Below are 22,162 nucleotides of genomic sequence, written 5' to 3'. Positions count from 1 at the left end.
AATTGTACTATTTATACTGACTTGTTTGGCTCTCTACTGGCCCTGGAATCACTTCATGCAGGTTCTCACCATGCTTTCATTGATATTCAAAGCAGACTGGCTCATTTATCTTTATCATCCATTTCTATCCAGTTCTTCTGGATAATGGGCCTCATTAGTATTTGCAGGAATGAGCTCACTGACACCTCAGCTAAGTTCTTTTTCTCTTGTGCTATCAAGGTTTTGCCTGTCCCATACATGGACTACAGTTTTGAATTGAAGGCTCAGCTCTGTGCCAGTTAACAGTTGAGTTGGAGTGAGCAACATGATAACAAACTTTTCCAGATCAAACCTTCTGTTGGTTTTTGGCAGTCTTGCTTCCACAAGGATTTGAAGAAGGAAGTTGTCGTGGCTTGGTTACGCATTGGTCACAGTTATTTAACTCATCATTTTCTTTTATCTGGGACTGATGCACCATTCTGTGAGCTGTGTGACACTCATGTCACAATAGCCCACATTTTACTGTCATGCTGTCATTACAACCATGGACAACAGCACTATTTTAGACATTTTAACAATGGGTTCACCCCTGACATTGGACAGTGTCATTGACAATGGCAACACTGTCCACCACGGTTGTGTTTCTAAGTTTTTAAGAGCCATTGGCCTTTTTAATGTTATACAAATTTTAAATTCATAGATTGGTTTTTGTTTTGTTTTATCATGATTCCTTTTTACATATTTTAATAAGTTTACTTTTATTTTTAATTGGCTGCTTGGCACAGACAGCATAATTATTTTGTACCAATAAATGCCAAACAACCAACTTCTCGCATTTTTTTGAACAACAGAGTTTTGCCAACATCCCTAGCCCTCATAAATATCTGCTCAATCTATTTCCGTTTTTGTCTTGGTATGTAACATTTTAATCTTTAAACCTTTCTTTTACACATAAGAGTTTTTTTTGACAGGATTTCCTTTTGGAAACCTTATTTGTTTTTCCTTCTGATATTCAGGTTCAGCCTTTATATGTAAAGATAGCCTCTGATGCATATACACAACAAAGATTAAGTTAAATAGTATTATTATGTGTAAAAGGTTGACATATGCTGTCCAAATAATAAGAAAACAATGGAATTGAATTTAAATATTTGCTTATATATCATAGGTTTCCCAGTGATGTACACAAAAGACAACATTGACATTGCATAAAACTGACTGTGTGTATAACATTAACTTGCACACCCAGTACTACAGTAATAAAGTTAATAGTCTGAATATGAGTGCTTTGACAAATCCTGGTGCCATATTAACTAAAAATTTCATCATGGCACTTAATATTTTCTCCTGTTTTATTCATGTATAGGTATGTATTAAATAGAATTAAATTCTAGAGCATTTCTAAACTCTTGGAATTGAATTTAAATATTTGCTTATATATCATAGGTTTCCCAGTGATGTACACAAAAGACAACATTGACATTGCATAAAACTGACTGTGTGTATAACATTAACTTGCACACCCAGTACTACAGTAATAAAGTTAATAGTCTGAATATGAGTGCTTTGACAAATCCTGGTGCCATATTAACTAAAAATTTCATCATGGCACTTAATATTTTCTCCTGTTTTATTCATGTATAGGTATGTATTAAATAGAATTAAATTCTAGAGCATTTCTAAACTCTTGGAAGTCCGAAACTGTTCTTTGAGTCTGAAATTAAACTTTGTTGCAATGATTTTAATGGCAGATTCAGTACTTGACCATGAAGCACTGCAATTGCACAACAAGTTGCTAATTTCACACCATTCAGTGTGTGTGTTTATATACTGATGGCAGTTAGTTCAGGTAATACTATCAAATAGTTGTTATCCTGTGACTGTTGGCATGCATTTATTGCTGTGAAAGTAAATAAATAGCTCACATTTCCCAGTAAAAACAGTAGTGAAGTTAGGTTGGGCATACCAAAAGGTCTTTGCTTATCATTGTACAATGCTGTAGTGATGAGTAAATTAGACCTATTCTGAAAGAACCTGGTTGGTCTATCAATGTGATAGTGATTATTACTGTTTTACTTTTGTTCATTGCAAGAGTACATCTAAGTTACAGTTATTTAGTCTATTGTTTTAATAATTGCACATGTTGAAATTTAACATATGTTATACAATAAAGTCTAATAATGAACCCTTTGTTTTTAGTGTAAAACTGAACATCTTTTTACCATAACCACACAACCAACTCAAAATATATTTCCTAACATTTCAGTATTGGACCTGGCTCCTGGATCTGAAAATATATTTTGAGGGCTGGTATAAAGTTAGCCACACACAAAATAAAAAATAATTCAGTTAAAGACTTTTAAGATTTGTGGAAAGTCCAATTATGTTCCCTTCATAAGGGAACTATGAACTTGAGTTAAGACCTGGTTATATGTATAAGGGTAGCATGTACTGTACATATAAAAATTAAAATTAAATTGAGATACTCTGATAAGGCTCTGAAAATATGTTTAAATTCCAGTATGATCACTCACATCTGTATACAGAAAGCTATTTTCCTCTTTAAGTTGCACTGTACCTGAGAAACTTGCATGTTACCAGCTTTGTAAGAACTCACACCAAAAATACATATGAATTTAATACTAAATGAGGAGGCAATATGTAGTGAAACTCTTCACTGATAAGAATGTGACATACTTTTTTGCAAAAATACTCCCTCTATATTCTTATATGAAAATTCTCATTCTTTTACTCAGCACAGTCATGCAAAGATGCATTTTTTTTGTTGAGATTTAATGAAGAATTTTACTTTCACAACTTGACTTTGTATGTTAAACCTTTTAATATGAATTCATAGTTGTTTTAGGTGAAGTGAGTACAAATACTACACAATTTTGAACAATTCAGAGATTGTGGAATCCATCATTGAACATTAGGTGGGGTCAGGACTCTCGTCTTCCATCCCTTTACAGGATTTTGAGCCTGAAGTTAAGGTGGATGAACTGAAGCATTTTTAAAAACCGTCTTTGCCTAGAGTATCTCCATTCCTTCTGAAGAACAATTTGATTCTTCAGATTTTCTAAGAACTTATTCCAGTTAGGACTATCCTTTTTGCTTACTCCACTGTTTACAGTGCTTCCTAATTTTTTTACAAAACCTTTCCCCTCACAGTTTCTTGTTTTTTCCACCCTTGTTTGATATTTCCATTCATGTTTCATGCTTTCTAGAACATTTGTTTTTATAGTATTCTGCCAGGTGTTTTTTTACATACTGAACTACTTACAACCCCTCTCAGTTCTCTTTTCAAGACATTCAGTCCTTGAGGTCAAAGTTGTCATCCATTACTAGTCTATCTAACCTTGATTACCTATTCCATATCTCTTCTTGACCAAAGTCCTTCTTCCACTTGCAACCTTTGCATTCAGACATTATTCAGATTTCAGTGTGATTGTGACTGGTTAAGTTTTCTTTCTTTCATTATATGTACATTTTTCAGGTTTTCAGGGATCTGCCCTACGTTTTGATCTGGATCCTACTCTGTGAAAAGTGGTGTTTGTACAGGTATAATTCAGCTACTTAGAATTGCACTCAATCCACATTTTAAGGCCATGTTGACTTCACTTTCATAATTTTCATGGACACTGAACACAGTTTTTTACTATCGTACATGCTAGAGATGGCATTTCCACTAGATTGCTTGCAGTTTATTCATCTCAATATCTTTGTTTCATAAATATGCTCATTCTAGACAGTACTGACCCATAAATTTCATGGGTAAAACAGAAGGGGATTCCTGCCATTCTTCAGATCGAATAAATTAGGTTTGGTCTGCTTTTCAAAATTGGATTTTATGATCACACATACTGTTTCTGGTGTGAATGTTTCATTGGACTCTCCACTATAACTTTCTTCCCCTGACATGATATCCCTTATCATACTATTGCATGGATGTTGTTTCCTGGCAGTTGAGTTTTGGATCTAGAACTGAACCAGTCAGCATGATGTACTCACGTGTGGTGTGCTGTTATATGTGCAGTTCACCCCTTCATCTGGAATTTCTCATCTTATCCCAACATGGAAGTCAGTTACCACCAGTTAAATTTTGGATTTAGAGTTCAGTCACTATAAGTCCTCACACGTGTATTCAAGGGAGTATCTTTTACCTCACTTATTTTACTTCAACTGCTTGTTGGTTGCTTTACTTCCTCTTGTGCTAATCCTCAATCACTTTATGCCAAGGATGTTACCATGTTTGAGATGGTTTGATTTAAATGGGATATATTTGTATTTTCTCAACCCACATGTGCTCTGTACCCCAATCAGTGGTGGAATTTCTTTCTATGGTCAGCTGAACTTGAGGTGAAGACAGTATGATCTTTTTTTCTTCCTTCCACATGGATGTTGGTTCTTGGCAGTTGAGTTTTAGGTGCAAACTTGCCATATACTGTCTAAAATGCTCTAGCTGCTCTACATCTTGGAGCACATCTCTTATATTACCCAGATTCTGTTTGTCAAGGGATTGAAATTATAATATATTGTTAATATAACTGTCTCACTGTTTTCTCTTCCACTGGGATGTACTCCTCCCAGTTTTCTTCATAGATCTGTGACATCTTTTCTAGATCTGGATAAAGAGTATACTTGCATGGAAGAGATGTGGTCTCCAACATATAATCTTCCTATGAGAGAGGAGTTCCCATATAAGAGTGTACTTCAGATGCTTTCAAAGGATGTTTCTACTTTCTCACTTGTACCAGTTCCTCCACCTATTCAGTGTAGGAAGTTAGCAATATATTTGAGCAAAAGTAAGGTACTGTCATTCACATTTCCAACCCTTCTTTCCTACAGTCCATGGGTACTTAGGTTTATGCCTAAACTCAAGAGATAGTTAGGTAGAAGAGCAAAGGAGTCACATGTGTAGTGTGTGTGTGGGGTACATCTATTGGTGGTTGTTTGTCATATGATAATTTGAATGTGAGGTTCAATTAAACCATGTGAACCAGGTGGTAGGTGAGAGTAAAAGGCTTATAACATGCAAAAAATATTTTGCAATTAAGACACAGCACTGAATGAGAAGAGCAAAGTATGTAAGCAAAAGTAAACACCTGAAATATATTTTCAATGTAGGAAAATAACTTCAATTGGTTTTTGGAATAATCTGAAGCAGTAATAATTAGAAACGCTAATTTTATTTAGTTGATTATTTTTTGACATTGAACAGTTTAATCTTAATTTCAGTTAACTGATCAGTTTAAACAATGCTAATTGGTATAACCACTGCTCATAGGTAATAATTTAAATCTCTCAATTATTGCATTCAGAGTTTCTTTTGTGTGTAGGATTAGTCTTTTCTTCTCCCTTCCTGTTTTGTACTACTTCTGACCTTGAATTGGCCTCTTTCTTACATCTTTTTTGTTGGTAGTACTCTTAAGTTGGTTTTTCATACAAATTAAGCTAGACAGCAGGAAATAATTCAGGTTTTGGCATAATTTATTACTTCCAGTCCTCATTCTACTGTTGAATATTTGAGTAGTGCTAGTCCTTCTTCTGCATTACACACTTTTGATGGTGCAATTATCTGGCCTTCTATTTCTCATTCAGTTCACTCCTTTCATTTTGCAGAGATACTAGCAGGGTATGTCATCTCAACCCCAGCACTGACTTGCATCATTTTCAAATCGTACCTTCTTTGCATCTTTTGAGTAGCTGTTTTGGATTATTCACTTATTATTAGTGTCTTTTACACCATTGAGTTGAACAGGTATATGAATTAGTGCATAATTTATCAAACACAAATATACAAAGAAAACTGAAGAAAACAATAAAACATTTTATACAATTTCTTATCTTAGAGGATGGGTGTTTATACAAATTTATCCAATCAGGACTTTCACTTTTTTTCTTGATTATTCCATCCTCTTTGCTGCAGCTCCATGAAAGGATGTAGCATTTTCAAAGTGGGCTGAGGGTGCCATCTGGTGGCTAATTATGCCTCAACAGTGACCTTTCCCACCTTTATAAGCACATCCTTACATGTTATTGGAGAAATCACTTGATGCCTCTACTTCAACCAGGACAGTTATCATTCATGTTTTTGTATATTTTTATCTATTTCTTTATGTTTTGATGTTCTCATTGCACTGCCCTCACTTTATGGAGCTTATTATATGGGGGTTGCTTGGGTCTTCAGTTCTCTTTTATGATTCATTGATATAGTCAGTTGTGTGACTTTCTGACCATTTTCAGCAAGGATGAAGAGAAGCTATTACTTTTGGTATATGCCCTTTCATAAAATATATCTGTGCTGCTTCTCTGCAAACCTTCCACTGCAGAAACAAGACATAGTAGTCAGTGATGTTGAGAAAACCTGCTTGTAGAGAAAAATATATATGTAAAAACGAGTCGTTTTATGAACCTGACAATGACTGAAGAAAGTTGAAATGTTTGCTCCTCTATGTAAAAAAATTTTCTCAACCCAAATGAGCCATTTTTACATATATAAGACATAGTAGTCTTAAATGTTTATGCCACCATGTGTTCCATTGTTGGCTTTATAGGCTCAATACACCATTAGCCCTCACAAAACTAACATCTTTACTTAGATTAAGGAAATCATGGGAAAAGGGGATACACTGCTAAGAAGGATGACTTTTCAAATATTCTTTAGCTCCAGTGTTTTTATAAGACTGGACCATGCCATTAATTCTCCCTTAGCTACATATTTTCTGCCCTGTAATTTATAGTTAATACTTCTGTTTCTTTTCATATTCATTGATCACTACTACTTTGTAATGGGAATGTTCTGACTTTTACAGAGGCAAGCCTGCATTATTTGAATTTTACAATTTTAGAACTGAAATAAATTTCAAAAGGTACTTCTCTCAGAAATATTTTCTCTCACACCTCACTAAAACTGAATTTTTATTAAGGTTGAAACTTTTAAAAAAATATAAATTATGGCAGGAAAGCAGACATCATACAATATCCTGAACACAGTGCAGTAAGTCATATGAGAGAATTATAGATAAGTAAGGCATGTTCTGTAATGGTTAAGGGGCATGGAAATTTTGAGTCATTTTCAAAAATAAGTATTTCAACTGTTTAAAAACAGTAATCCAATATTAGTGTGAAAACAAAAATTTAATGCACAGTTTTAATTAAATGTATATAATTAATTTTTTTTGTTAACATGAAAACAAATATCTAAGAGAGTGCATATCCATCCTCAGTAGTTTAAGGTAGCCACTTACACAACAGTTTGTAGAATAACTCTTTCTTTGATAAGCTAGTCATTTTGATGATGTATCTACTGTTACACTAACATAGGTATTTACTGACCTGCTGTGTATATATTCTTCTATTATTTTCTGTCATTTATATTTGTCATTCTACTACTGTATCACTAGGATTGTGAGCAATTTATACATCTGTGAATCTGCAAAAACAGTATTGTGCTGAAAGAAAGTCAGGATTCCTAAACCCATGTATGAAATCTCATTGTATTTTAGGGGCTCCAAACCTCTCAGACTGAAATCCCAATCCATCTCTCAGCAGAAACTTTTTATACAAAAATAACGTAAATTTAAATTACTTATTCTTGTATAATCCACTGATAGTGAAATTCTAGAGTTCAGGAATAGTTTTATTGAAGATCTCATGTACTCATTGCAAATTTGGGTTTTCTTCTCTTTTCTCCTATAGTTATTTGTTGCCATTAGCGACAATCAACTTCTTGGTGTTGGAAAAATATGCTAATTAGCTGGTTAAAAAATTATTTTATGATTTGAAAATTGTAAGAATGTGTTTTTTGAGTTAATGTATCCTGCCTTAGGATGCCATTGTGAATATGGTATGTAAAAATGTTTTTACAATAAGTTTCACATGTAAGTCTCCAAAATATCTTTCAAAGTCACTCACCAACCAGAATTTATGTCAGTGGGGTCCCATTGATATCATATTCTCATTATATCTTCAAAACTACTAATATAATTTTATTCTTTTGTATAGATAATGTATAGTAATACATATTATTCAAGCTCTCAGAAAATGAAATTCCAGTGACTGGTTGTGGAATTCCACACATCATATTAGTGTGTGAACAACCATTTACATCCTGATCCTATACAGTTATGATGCCCTTTTATAATACTGTTGAAATTTTTCCAAAGTCATTCAGTCTGTGAATAAGTTTTTTTATCCTTGTAGCAACTTACACCATTCAAACACACTTTTGAGTTCTTACACCTAAGTGATATGGTTTAGCCTTTCAAGTAAATACTTTTAAAATTAAAGGTCTTATTGATTGCTACTATAATGACTGGATGGATAAATTATAACATACGTAGTACATATATGATATTCACAAGTGCATATTCAAGAAGTGTTCCTTCACTATAAGGTTGTAGTTGCTAATGCTGCTACTTATGATCTGTTCTTTCGCTAAAGAACTTGCATATTTGATATTACTATTTTTCAGACTTGCAGCATGCAACCGACTTAAAATTTTCATGTAAACACATGTTCCAAATTCTTTTTAACACTACTGACATGTTCATTTCATGGAAGACTGTTGTAATCATAACATGTACATGCTTCTCATTGAGAAAGACTGGGTAATTTTGAATGTAACTGCTCATTGTTCTTTTTTTATACCTTTCTATCTGATTTATAGTTTCATCCTTGTGAGACTAAGAGGTGTTCTAAATGAATTATGTTTGTGTCTGCTTAATTTCACTGGATTGAGTGTACTAGCTGCTAACTGTATAATGTTTAGGATATTTTAACTTGTCTAATGTATTTTCAAAATGAGAAATATTTTGATTAGTTGTGTTTTTAATAATACATATAAGTAACATTTTTCACATTAATATACTAAAATTCTAACTATAAAATGTTTGTCCATTTGAATTTTGGTATTAATACTTGTATATTCTCTTACAGCATGTTTGGAATGATTGAATTTATTCTCTGAGAGAACAGTTATTACTTAAAATATCAAGTGATTCAAAGCTAGCCTTATAAAAATACAGAAACATCTACTATGTTTCTGTATGAAATGAAATACAGTAAGTTGTATATATATCCATATATAATAATAATGAAATGATTGCAATGTCAGTGATATGTTTTTATGAGAAAACAGTTTTAATAATACAATTTTTCCCTTTAATGATTGTTTAGGTTTCCTCTAGAGGAAATGGAGAGTATGGAAACTGATGCCCTTATCAGAAGAACAGTTGGTCATAATGTCAACATGCCTAGCACTAGGCAAACAAGTTATCAATCAATGAATGGACCTGAAGGCTCACTTCAGACTTCAACAAGTGAAAAGAGTACAGAAGTAATAAAAACCCTTCCTCGTTCACACAGTAGTGATGATGAAATGATTGACATAACAGGCACGGGAACTACAACAGAAACAAACTTGTCTCGTTTGCAGGGTATGGTAATTTCTTATTTAAAAATTTTAGTATTATTAGCCTTGCATTACCTGTGAAGACTGAAGAGGTCCAAGAAAGTCACCATTGGTTAGAACTGTCTTTAAAGGTGAAAAGAAGCATTCTGTAGATATACAGTGTAATAACTAGCAAGTAGGCTTGATATATTTCTGCTATATTGTATCTTTTAATGAAGGAATATTTTAGGTAATTTCAAAAACTTGGGGAAAAGGCCCATATACTTTCTAGGTAACTTTATAGTTTTGTCTTTGCTCATGGTTGATATACTTATATTTAAAACATTCATTAAGTGGAGTGTGTGTAATTAACTTCTAAGTTACACACTTGATATATGCTCAGTATTCATGCTACAGAAGAATCAACTTTGTGTAATCTAACTTTATTTATATGTCTTTCAAATAGTTTTTTGGATATGTTTTACTGAAATATATTTTACTGTATTATTTGTTGTGTGGAAAATTTATAGAATCATAATTCTAATCTATTAATACCTGACAATGAGGCAATTAAAGTCATGGCGTGTTTGTATATGTACTTACATATGTATAAGATAAATTAGACCTTTTGTAGGTAAGTCATCAAAAAAAATTATGGTTGAAATTTATTTTCCTGGCTTCAAAAGTAACACTTTTTAAAAATGTTAACTTTTATTTTATCTTTCGTTTTTAATATTTATTATACACACATATGCACATATATATGAGAGTACAAGTATATTTCTGTAACTTCCCTTGTTACGTTTTTACAATTAAAGGACTTGACGTAAGCATTTTCTACCATAATTTTGAATGAAACAGCTAAAGTAGCATATATTGAAAAAATGTTTTAATTTTAATGGAGTCAAGAAACATTTTGAACCATGAAGTTATGATATATCAGAAATTGTAATTTTTGATAGCCAAGGAAAATAGTTAGCAATGAGTTTTTAAGCATTTTTTATCTATCAGAGAATAAGAATATTACTTGGCAATTTTTACAGTTACTCTTTATGAATTATACATAGGATCATAAAAGTTTTGGTGCAATGTATACCTACATAATGGCTCATTGCATACTTCATATTTTGTACAATTTTCTCTAAAAAAACATTTAAACAAGATCCATTTGTCTCTTAATTTTGCTAGAAAAATCTAATTTGTGACTCATTTTAATTGTAGTTACTTTAATTAAACTAGAGAAAAGTGATATTTTTGGGTTTTGAAAGATACATGGCAATGAATATATTTACTAGTAATGCATATGAACATCTAAGAAATATGAGACATAGTAAAAGAAGGTATCAGCTCTGTACTCCATAATGTTGGTCCAGTCTGTTACACTTCTGTGTACCTGTATGTCAGTGATAAGATTTATAGCATTAAGCACATGCATATGTACATGCTTAAGTCAAAATTTGTTGGAGTCATTTGTTTTTCAGTTATGTTTGAAATTCTTAAGTGAGATTTATAAAATTCTTGAAGTTACATAAAAAGACATAAAATTTTGTACTGGGAAAGATACGAATGCTAGGTGATATTTGAATGAGTATTATTTGCTCAATTACCATTCTGAAGATATTTATTTTCATCACTTGTCATAACTGTCAAAATGATGTTATCTTTATCTTTAAGTGTCATCCTTCCTTAATTTTGGTAGCCATACTGCACTCAACCATAGAAATAGATAACTTCTTTTTTCAATAGATATACTTTTTGGTTTTTCCACAATATATTTTAATTTATATGTGAAACTAAGTATATCTTACAGTCTATCCTTATCATTGTATCCATTAATACATATGCCTCTCACTAATATTATTATAATGGTGCCACACTTTTCTTTCATTTGATGTAAAGAGATTTAGAAATTTTGGTTGATGCATTAGTGCTAATGTAAATATGCTAGAAAGTGAAGCAAGTCTTTTATTCAACCAACAGGACTTTTGGTTTAATGTATAATTTATAATATTTTTGAATTAATGTTAAAAAATGTATATCACAGGATAAGATGTAGTTTGTGGTTGTTAGACATCATGGCAATTATTGTATTATAATTATACATTAAATTGAACTAAAATGAAATTAAGATTTTTCTATTGAGATTTTTGTCATTTTTATGGAAAGATAAAACTAGCTTTTAGGGTCATAAAATTTTAAGGGTATGTTGAATACACTAATGCACTAAATTACTTATACATTTCCTATAATACACTCACCTTCTTTGATTCATCATAAAAGTTTTTTTGTCGTAGTTTTGTTTAAAACCTGCATCATTTGCATGCATTATTTATAATTTTTTTCTTTCTTTCCATCCTGACTTCTGTCTCAAGTAGCAGAAGTCTGTCAGTAGCATGATGACAATTCAGCTATGGGTTTGTCTTTTTCTTTTTTTTCTTCCTTAGGTGAGAGATTCCTGTTTACTAACCCTCAATATTATCGGCCTTCTGATGTATTTACATACATCTCCCCTTCTGACCGTGAATGCATTGAGCGAGATAGGCTTACAGGTAAAAATCTAGAAGCTGTCTCATTAACCATTTTCCTTTTTTCATTGCATTAACATCCTTGCTTAAATGCTTAGCAGATTAACATTTCTTTAATTTTTGCTATTTTAATTTGCATAATGATTCCACTTATTATATGTTTCATTTACTGTTTAGCATCCTTGCAGCACCAAGTTATATTTGACATGTGCCTTGAATACCTAATTTTCAGGAGCATTCTTACTAGAATGACATTCACTCAAATTTCAAGCAGTTTTTTGTAATATTATATACTACTGTGTTGTAGCTGTTGTAACATATTCAAATATATTTATACATATATTAAGTATTGTACAGATTAACTTGTAGCTATTATTTGCTATAATATAAATGTATAAAAATTGCTAGCTGTGGAAATTATTTTGAAGTTTAAGTGCACTAAAGACTAAGATTACTTTCTAAGTATGACGTTTATTTGATGTGAAAAACTGTCTATGGGTCATTCCATGTCAAATCATCCAGATTTTGGAAAATTTTCCAGGTGACCCCCTAAGAATGTTTTGAAAAAATTCACATGTGGTCATCTACCCATATAATGAAAAATTGCCAAAGATTAGATCAATATCTCTAATAGTTTCTGATTTACAGCCCTGTAAAATTTAAGTAATTTTTTTAATTTTTGACAAATTCATTTTTGGGCAACTTTGGCTGCTTAAAGCTGCAAGAGTAATGGGTGTACAGGGCTTAAATTTGCTACACTGACTGAATTAATATCACAGAATTCAAAAATAGTCTCAAATCAAGTTTATCTTTCTTAGGATTTTCATAGTGAGGCTGTAAAATCACCTGAAAACCCAAAATCGTAAAAAAAGCTCTAAGACTTAATATGATACAAAGCTGAATTTTGTTTTCAAATTTCCTATAACATAGCAGTTGATAACTCAGCAATTGTTGTAATTAAAAATCTATTAGATTTCCTGTAAAAAATTTAGTTGCATGCAACTTTTTATGATTTAGCTAAAAATAGCCCTACTTCAGGCCACAGTTTGACCATGTCACCAGTTATTCAGCCTTTTCAGATTTTTACCATATATTCTTACATCTCTGAATATGATCTACAAAAAAATCAAAATGGTGTTCAATCTATTTTTTGAGTTATAATTTTTTAAAGTATCCTCGGACCATATGTTGTTTACTTGAAAAAATAAATTCAATTCAGGTGTGTTACTGTGTGCAAATATATCCATACAATTTTGAAATAATTTAAGAATCCCATTGAAATATTTTAATCAGCCTTTACCATATATTCTTACATCTCTGAAATAAAAAAATCAAGGTTGTGAAAAATAATAATTTATCAAATTTTAAGTGTCTCTGATATTGGGCAAAGGACCACATTCAGGGCATTCAGTTCTTTTTTGTCAGTCAGGAATCAGTCCTGCAGAATTGTGTAAAGTTTGATCTACTTGAGTGCTATGAAATACAAAACTGTGGCAGGTATTAGGTCACATCATAGCTTTATTCCCCACTCTACCAACAAATTGTATTTGAGAAGGCTATCAGATGATGATGTGTACACAGTTGTAACTGTTGGTAGTAGCAGTGAAAGTGATGCTGCAGCAGCTCAAATAGGGTCTAATGATAGCAATAACAATTATCAGCCAGAGAAATATGTGGCATGCATATATGATCATGAATGGTATGTGGGAAACATCAAAGATAGATCAGATGAACATTCTGATGTGTTGGTGTCATTTATGAAGAAATCAAGAAACGAACTGTTCTCATGGCCTGCAAGGTCACATAAAGATGAAAGCTGGATTCCTTTCCAACATATTCTTTGTCTGATAAATTCACCTACCATACTATGTTCTAAGTTGAAGTGATCTCAACATAATCAAACTTGAATTTTAGAAATTTATTCAAGCTGTCTGAACAAAGCAATGTTTATATGATGTTGTTAAGGCTACTTTATTGCCAAAGCAGTTTTTGAAACATTTCATTGTCACAATTATTGCAGTTTGGTGTGACTATAATCTTTCTCAGTTATACCCTGTTGTAGCACTGTGCTTTTTGTGTGTGATTTACCTTTGTATTTTTAATATTATGAATCTTAAACTCAGCCATATCTGCATAACTGTAGTGCATACACAATATATTTGCATTGCCATGTGATCTAACTAGTTATGCCAATAAACTTGTTCAGAAATGAAATAATTCTTTATTGTTTCTTACAACTTCATTATTTAACATTGTGAAAGGCTGGTTAGAATATTTCAGTGAGATTCATAAAATTCTGACAGGTATTTTTCAAAATGTATGGATATATTTGCACACAGTAACACACCTGAATTGAAGTTTTGTTTGTCAAGTAAGCAACGTATGGTCAGAGGACACTTTAAAAAATTATAACTCAAAAAAGTAGGTTGAACACCATCCTGATTTGTTTTGTAGATCATATTCAGAGATGTAAGAATATATGGTAAAATCTGAAAAGGCTGAATAACAGATGACATGGTCAAACTGTGAACTGAAGTAGGGCTATTTTTAGCTAAATCATAAAAAGTTGCATGCAGCTAAATGTTTTTACAGAAGATCTAACAGACTTTTAATTACAACAACTGCTGATATATTAACTGATATGTTACAGGAAATTAGAAAAAAAAATCAGCTTTGTATCATATTAAGTCTTAGAGCTATGGCTTATTACATAAACCAATGTTTTTTACGATTTTGGGTTTTCAGGTGATTTTACTGCCTCACTATGCAAATCCTAAGAGAGATAAACTTGGTTTGAGACCATTTTTGAATTCTGTAAGATTAATTCAGTCAGTGTAGCAAATTTTAGCTGTTCTACCACCATTACTCTTGCAGCTTTAAGCAGCTATAGTTGCCCAAAAATGAATTTGCCAAAATAAAAAAATATTAACTAAATTTTACAGGGCTGTAAATCAGAAACTATTAGAGATATTGATCTAATCTTTGGCAATTTTTCATTATATGGGTAGATGAGCACGTGAATCTTTTCAAAGCATTCTCAAGGGGTCACTTGGAAATTTTCCAAAATCTGGATGATTTGACAAGGAATGGCCCCTACATTAATGATATTTTGAGTATTACATATGATATATGAACTGTATCATAAATCAGTGATCTATCTATCTATTGAAAAAGTTTTTCAGTTTACTTTCTTGAAGTTGTAACTGCAAATATTCTTAAATAAATCAGTACAATCTACAGAGAAAGACGGTACTGGTAATGAAACATATTTAAAAAGAAAGTGCAACTTAATATTCTTAGTCATGAAAATTACAGCCATAATATTTGCTTATCTTAGGTTCCAAATACATGTTTTTATAGGTGTGGTATTGTCATATGACCTTGAGCTTACAGACAAATATTTAAACTGTGAAACAGGATGCTTATAGAAAATGTACATAAAATATGTTTAAGTCAGAATCAATAAAAATGTAAAGCAAATTCACCATATAATGTTTGCATTTCACAGATAGAATACTACCCAATTCAAGTAAAGAGACATGTCCCATTGTGTTGTCTAAAAGTAAGACCTACAACCAAGACTTCACAAAATCTACAAAACTGTAAATGTATAGTTGGCAAGTTGTAAAATTAACTGCTGTTCTTTAAAGGAAAGAAAATTGAGAACTGAAAACTAAACCATGTTTGCCATAAACAGTCATTTAACATTGATAAATGACTGAAAATTACATGGCAATGCTACAGATTTATTCTGTATTATAGAAAAACAAGACTCAAAGTATAAATGACACTACTAACAAATGAAAAGTAGTATTAATTGGAGCATATGCATAACAATTTCAAAAAATGTTTGGTAAGTATTATACACTTGATATAAAGCATGCAGCAAATTATACAATATATCAAGTATACAGAGTATAATATTACTTAACAAGCATTAAACTTTTAACTTCTGGATCACTGCTAAAAGACTTCTCTGCAACATTAGAAATCTTTATCACTTTAATCTAACAATTGTTATTATCATTGCTAAATTAAGCCATATTTTCAAAACCTTATATATTAGAATATATTAACATTATATTAACTTTGTTTTTATGTAGGTTTCTTTAGAACTTTTTGGTAAACACTGAATGATTATTTCAAAATACTAGATAACTGTCATAAAGTCCCCTTTTCTTTCTCATAAAACATTGAAAATTCTATGACAGTACTATACAGTTAACTTTTAAAAAGCTAGTGCATATCCTACCTTGATGAAACTGTGTAGAATGGAGGGTAACTGCCTGTTGTGGAGACACAAGTGTAGATGACAATGTTTCGAAAGTCTTCCACCTTTAGTCTTCAGGTCAGTGTGTCAAATCAAATTCATGGCAGGTATTCCGATTTAACACTTTGCACCTCAGAAAGAAACACAAAGCAATCGAGGGTGCTCAGAAGAGACCTTCTCTTTGCCCTACTCATGAAGTTAAATTTTGCTGGGCTAGTGATCAAGAGCTAAACCAGAAGAATTTTAAGTATACCAGATTATGCTGCAGGCTGGTGACAAAGGTCCGTTGATGGTCTGAGAGAGTTCAAATATTGACCCAGAAAAAAACACAAGAGGATAGGGATCTGTAAATCCAAAAGTCTTAGAATTTGCTGTGGGGGGAAGCAGGAGTAGCCCGAGAAAACTCACTTTCATGATTAGGGTGCCGAATAATCTACCCATTGTCAGTGTGTGTGTAAGTGTTGTTGGTCTTCTATAGTGTCCTGGTGGATTGTGGAGAGCATGTTATGATTGGTTGGATTACTGCTGTTTCTGATTGGAGGAGAGATTTCCTGTAGATTCAACTAATGGCAGCCACAGGTTACTCACCTCTAATCTGGAATTCTCTGTTTAGTGAAGATTTAATAGTGTTAATATAAAATGATTCTTTGATTTTTCTTGTCTTCCAGAATTTGTCTGTGTCAATGATTCAAGTTTACTCCCAGTTTATTCTGTGTCCAGTTGACATGGCTTGCTCTGCAATGGCTACATTTTGTGTTTTCATGAGTCTTGTACTATCTTTATGTTCTTTTATTCTTTTCACAACTTTTCTTCCCATTTCTCCAAATGTATATATCAATGCGAGAACATGGAATTTCATAGATGACATTTTTGAGATTCTCTTTGATAGGTCACTGTTTCTTTTTACCAGAATGGATCTTTAGGTATTGTAGGATTTCCACCAGACTTCTATGTTGAATTTTTTTGGCTACATATTTAAGTTTTTCACTTAAATGTTGCAGGTATGATAGGCAAGTGGTGGTAGTGGTGGTGACTATCTGATATTTTCTTTCTGTTGTGGTCTTCTTCAAGGAGTTTTTGATAAAGGAGGAGGTGTAACCATTGTGTTTAAAACTCTATAATCTTTTGGTGTTCTCCTTCCATGGATGTCTTATCACAAATGTTTTCTGCTCTCTTGTTTAGGCATTGGATTATACCACATTTTATCAAGGTTGGATGCTAGGACTAGAAGTGTAATTATCTGTCTGTGTGGGTGTTTTCTGTATACAGATGTGGTTATTTGTCTAATTTGTTTGCTGATGAGTATGTCAAGAAATGATAGACTGCTTTGTTCTTCTATTTCCATAGTAAAGTAGATTCTTGTCTATGGAAATGATATGTTCTAAGAAGGCTGGCAAGTTTTCATGACCATAAGGCCAAATAACGAAGGTGTCATCGACATAATGTCTATAGAAATTTGTGGATGAAAGGGCTCTTTCTTCAAAGTCTTCCATGAAAATGTTTGCTAGGATTGGAGAGAGTGGTGATCCCATGGCTAGATCATCTGTTTGTTTGTAGAATTCCTCATTGTATTGGAAATAGGTTGATTGTAAGCAAATGGTTGTTAGTTACATTATGGTATTTATTTTCATATCTGTTCTATGTGGTAGAGAGTTGTCATTCAGCAGTCGTTGTCTGGTGATGTGAAGGGTTTCTGAGGTTGGAACATTGGTAAATAGATCTGTGATGTCAAAACTGGCCATAATATCCTGGGATTTGATGTGTAGCTTTCTGCATTGTCCTATAAAATCTGTGAAGTTTTGAATGTGATGTTCAGTGTTTCCTTTTAGTGGAGATGATAGGTACTAGGAAAGTAGCCATTTGATGGCAAGGTGAGTTTTGAGCTCTGATGATAGGCCTTAGAGGTATATTAGGTTTGTGTACCTTAGGTAGTCTGTAGAACTGAGGAGGAAAATTTTCCTTGGATCTTAAATCTTTGACTAGTTTTTCATTGATTAAGCCTTGTTTCTTAGTTTGTTCAGTATTCTATTGATGATTCTCTTTGTCTTTTCTTTAAGATCATTGGTGGTCTTTTTATATTGGTGTTTGTCTAGTAATTGTTTGATCTTCTTGTCATAATCGTTGATGTTTAGGATGATTATACTGTTTCCTTTGTCTGCTGGTAGAATCTTGATGTTGTTGTCTTGCTTCAGACGGTTCAGTGCGCTGCATTTGTGCTTAGTAGACAATAGGTACTGCAAGCCAGTTACCTTACCTTTGGTTGGTAGTGCTTTGGCATAAAATAATTAATAGACTTTCTAGTTTTTTTCTTATTCATTTTCTGATGATTTTTAAACTTTGCAAGATCTAACCTATATAAATACCAGTGTGTTTCACACCACACTTGATTTTTCAAAATAGGAGGAGCATTTATTCAGATAGAATAGTTCGGTCACTGTCTGCCCATAATGATATTAGTGACAGAGGTGCAAGGAACTGTACCATGAAACCTTTATAAGTATAGTAAGTGTCGATATAATAAGCCTGAAGTAAAGAAATAATGTAGGATCACCTAGGCTAGAACCAAGTGCATAGAATGTAACATGAGAGTAAACTATATATATATTCTGTTTTAAATTTAACTCTTTTCTCAGTTGAAAATATTTTCTTTTAAATCATCAATGTTTGTAATAAAATCAAACTTCTTTAATCAATGAAGACTCTAAATTAAGAAACCAACAAATATTTTTTCCAGTTTTTTTGTCTGTATATTTTATTTATACTGTCAGTACATAGACTAACAAAATATTAGGTAATACTTTTGTTGCTAGCAACATGACATAAAGCCATTATTGGAATGCAATGCTATCAAAATGCAGTGGCTTTATATACGTAATATCAGAAGCTATTAATCTGACTGATTTTTATAAGGAATTATTCTATGAATACACCAGAACTTCATTTCATGAATGATTTTAACTTTTATTTGCTCACAATGTATTTTACTGACGTTTGACTGCCCTGACTGCACTTTTCTGCCTCTTTGTTGATTAAGTTTGATTTCATAAAATTTATTTATTTCAATTAATTGTGAAATGTGAAGTAAGGGTATACTATGGGGTGGAGGTGGTAGTACTTGCCCTGTCATTTTTGATGGGTTAAACACTAGTGAAGTTATTTTCAAAAAACTAATTTACAAAGGAAATTTGTTAATTGAGATTTTTATGTTGTTTGACTTTAAATTTAATTTAGTTAAATATCCAAAATACTGTGTTTTTACTTTGGCTAAGTATTCATTTGCCTAATAAATAAAATATATTAAGATTAATCATTTCACTTGCTTGCTTATAAAGCTTATGAGAAACTGCATTGTTATTATGCAACACTTAATGCTCATATAAATCTGTAGAACAGTATTAAATATTCTGGAAGAAAGTGTACATAGTATTGTTTCAGTAGGTGACTGGAAAGTGCTTAAATCTTTCATCATTTCTAAACACTCAACAGTACAAGTGTAAATATAGAAATACCAGGTATCCCATATACCACTGTGCATGTGTCTTATTTTTGGTTAGACAGCAGAAATGATGCAATACTGTTTGCATTTTATGGTTAAAAATGCAGATCACTAAAGGCATTTTTGAAAGCAAGTATTACCACTGTTAACATTAAATACTTTTTAACCTCTGTAGTATTATATTGTCTGGAAATTAAAATTTTTAGTTTTTGAAAAGTAAAAACAGATGAATGCTTTATTTAAACATAGCTACTGTTAATAGACCTAATATTGACATAATCTGAAAACATATTTAAAAAGAAATACAGGGTTACTTTTACTGATGATGTAATATGCCCTTTTACCAAGAAGTATGATTAATATTAAGATTCAGTATGAAACAACCACAAATAAGCTTTAAGAAAGAAAAATGTTTTCTGATTTCATATGCATTGTTGCTTGTAATGTTTTGGACAAGTAGCTCTTCCTACCAAAGTCTGGGCTAGTCTTTTCCATTTTTATGCAGTTTGATTACTTTGATTTACTTATCTTAAAACAAAGGAACCTTCACATATAATCTAAAGGAAACCTAGCTTTGCACAACTAAACAATCTTTTGAGACTCACAATAGTTTATCATATTTCTGACATCTAATTTTTAACATAGTTTGAAATGTATGGCTTCCATCTCGTAAGATAGTTCGTACAAAATATGCAAGTTGAATCTCTCAAGTTATTTTTGATGAACTCTGACATTAAGCATGTTCTTGCTTCAGTTTCACGTGATAATGTTATAAAAGCCATTAACTGTATAATGGCCAATATAGTGTGAGATTCTGCTGTATTTTCAGTGTCATTCTATTACCCAGAAAGATTATTGTTCTTCCACTTAGTCTATCAGGATGTGCTGTACTGCTTGAAGTCTATCCATGTTTTGTTCTTCTTATCACATGTACATCCAGGTGACATTATGACAACTGCTTTTCTGCTGGGAATTGGAAATGTGATTTTGTACTCAACAAGTTCTTTTGTCCTTTCCTATTAATAAGTTGGTGACAAAACAGTAAGCTCTTGGGCTTATCTTCTAAATATATGGATTGTAATCATTATATCCCCCACTTGGACAGGGGTAAGTCTATGGATTTGAATCAAGGATTCAAATTTATGTAGATACAGAAGGTAACTTGATGTGGCTTTACTACATGAAAACACACACAAATATTATTATAGCTATCTTCTTTCTTAAATCAGTGGTGCTTTTTAATGTCTCATGACAGGTAGTTTATGACACTTTATTTGTCACTGAAACTGGGGCTTGTACAACCATTCAGCAAGGAAAAAGTATATGTGCCATTTTGTGCTCTTAATCTCGTAGTATATAAGCAAAGTATTCATTTCCTACCTTATTTTAATATAGTGTTATTATTTTCTTTTAGTGTTAGTTATTTTGATACATACAAATTTTCATTTTCAGATAACTTAAATAAGATAATCATCAAATTGCTGTCATTCTAGCTACACTTGTTCTTTTCTTTGTTATTCTCTTGAGATAGCATCTAATCTGCTTGTTACAGATATAGTTGTAAAGCTAGAACTTTTTATGCATGAATGCAGACAGTAATTTCATTCTGTGGTAGGTCTGGTAAGTTTATAAATTCTGTGTATTATGTAAAGGTCATATTGAATGTAAATCACATGGTTGTTGAAAACATGAAAGCAAATTAACAAGGAAAAGCTTTTAATATTTCAGAGAAAAGTACATGTTTGAAATTTTTTAAGTTATAAAAATGTCAACATTTAAACAGTTTAGAATGAAACTGGAAGAAAATGGCCCATAAATAAGAAGGTAAAATAAAAGATAATCCAGAACAAGTTCTGTAAGGAGAAATAAATTGAAGGAAAAACAGTATCCAACAAGAAAAGTAATTAATAGAGGCCTTGGAAGTCTTTGACTAAACAGTATTCATGGTGTAATTTTTCTTAGAAGTATTTACTTTCTATTTTTAAGAAAATATTTGACTTAAGTAGCTCTCCTGTAGGATCATGCTTAGCATCAAATCATGTCAAGCCGTAGGTATTACTGAGATCTAATTGTTTTTTTTTAACATACATGTATGTAGTCTTCACCCTTGCTGCTATTTCTGATTGAAAGTCACTATTGTAATGAAATTAGGTACAGCTTATACATCTTAATATTTACACTTAAAATCATAAAGTATCTTGAATCAAATTAAAATTTTAGTGCTAACACTTTTAGATTAATTTAGAATTTTGTAACAGTATGTAACTAAGCCAAGAAGGCTCAAACATAACTGCAAAATTTATGAAACATTATAAAGTTTGAATTATTGTTTAAGGTTTTAGATTTAATTATGTATTTTTTTCTTTAGATATCAAATATTTTATATTTTAACAACAAAGTCACATTTTATATAATAACTTTGGATACAGCTGTATGAATGTTTTACTGTTATAAGTTAGTCCAAAATACTTATATTTAGCTAAAAATACAAACAATTT

General features: G+C 31.8%; 1 protein-coding gene across 10 annotated transcripts in view; it reads left to right on the top strand.

Annotated features, from left to right (window-relative positions):
- The window catches only part of LOC143253183 (H(+)/Cl(-) exchange transporter 5-like), a 92,401-nt gene that overhangs the window by 5,378 nt on the left and 64,861 nt on the right, over positions 1-22,162 (top strand). For 6 of the 10 annotated variants that reach the window (XM_076506602.1, XM_076506600.1, XM_076506604.1 and 3 more), the window contains one exon: positions 9,160-9,419. In XM_076506602.1, coding sequence (XP_076362717.1) covers positions 9,176-9,419 — 244 coding nt within the window. In that variant the 5' untranslated portion in view covers positions 9,160-9,175. Of the gene's footprint in view, positions 1-9,159; positions 9,420-11,817; positions 11,923-22,162 lie in introns of all 10 variants that reach the window. The other 4 variants (XM_076506598.1, XM_076506596.1, XM_076506599.1 and 1 more) reach the window with 1 other exon arrangement.

Source organism: Tachypleus tridentatus, chromosome 6, assembly GCF_004210375.1.
Source record: "Tachypleus tridentatus isolate NWPU-2018 chromosome 6, ASM421037v1, whole genome shotgun sequence".
NCBI classification, from domain to species: domain Eukaryota; kingdom Metazoa; phylum Arthropoda; class Merostomata; order Xiphosura; family Limulidae; genus Tachypleus; species Tachypleus tridentatus.
Note: the sequence above shows the minus strand (reverse complement) of the source record. Positions and strands in the feature narration are given on the sequence as shown.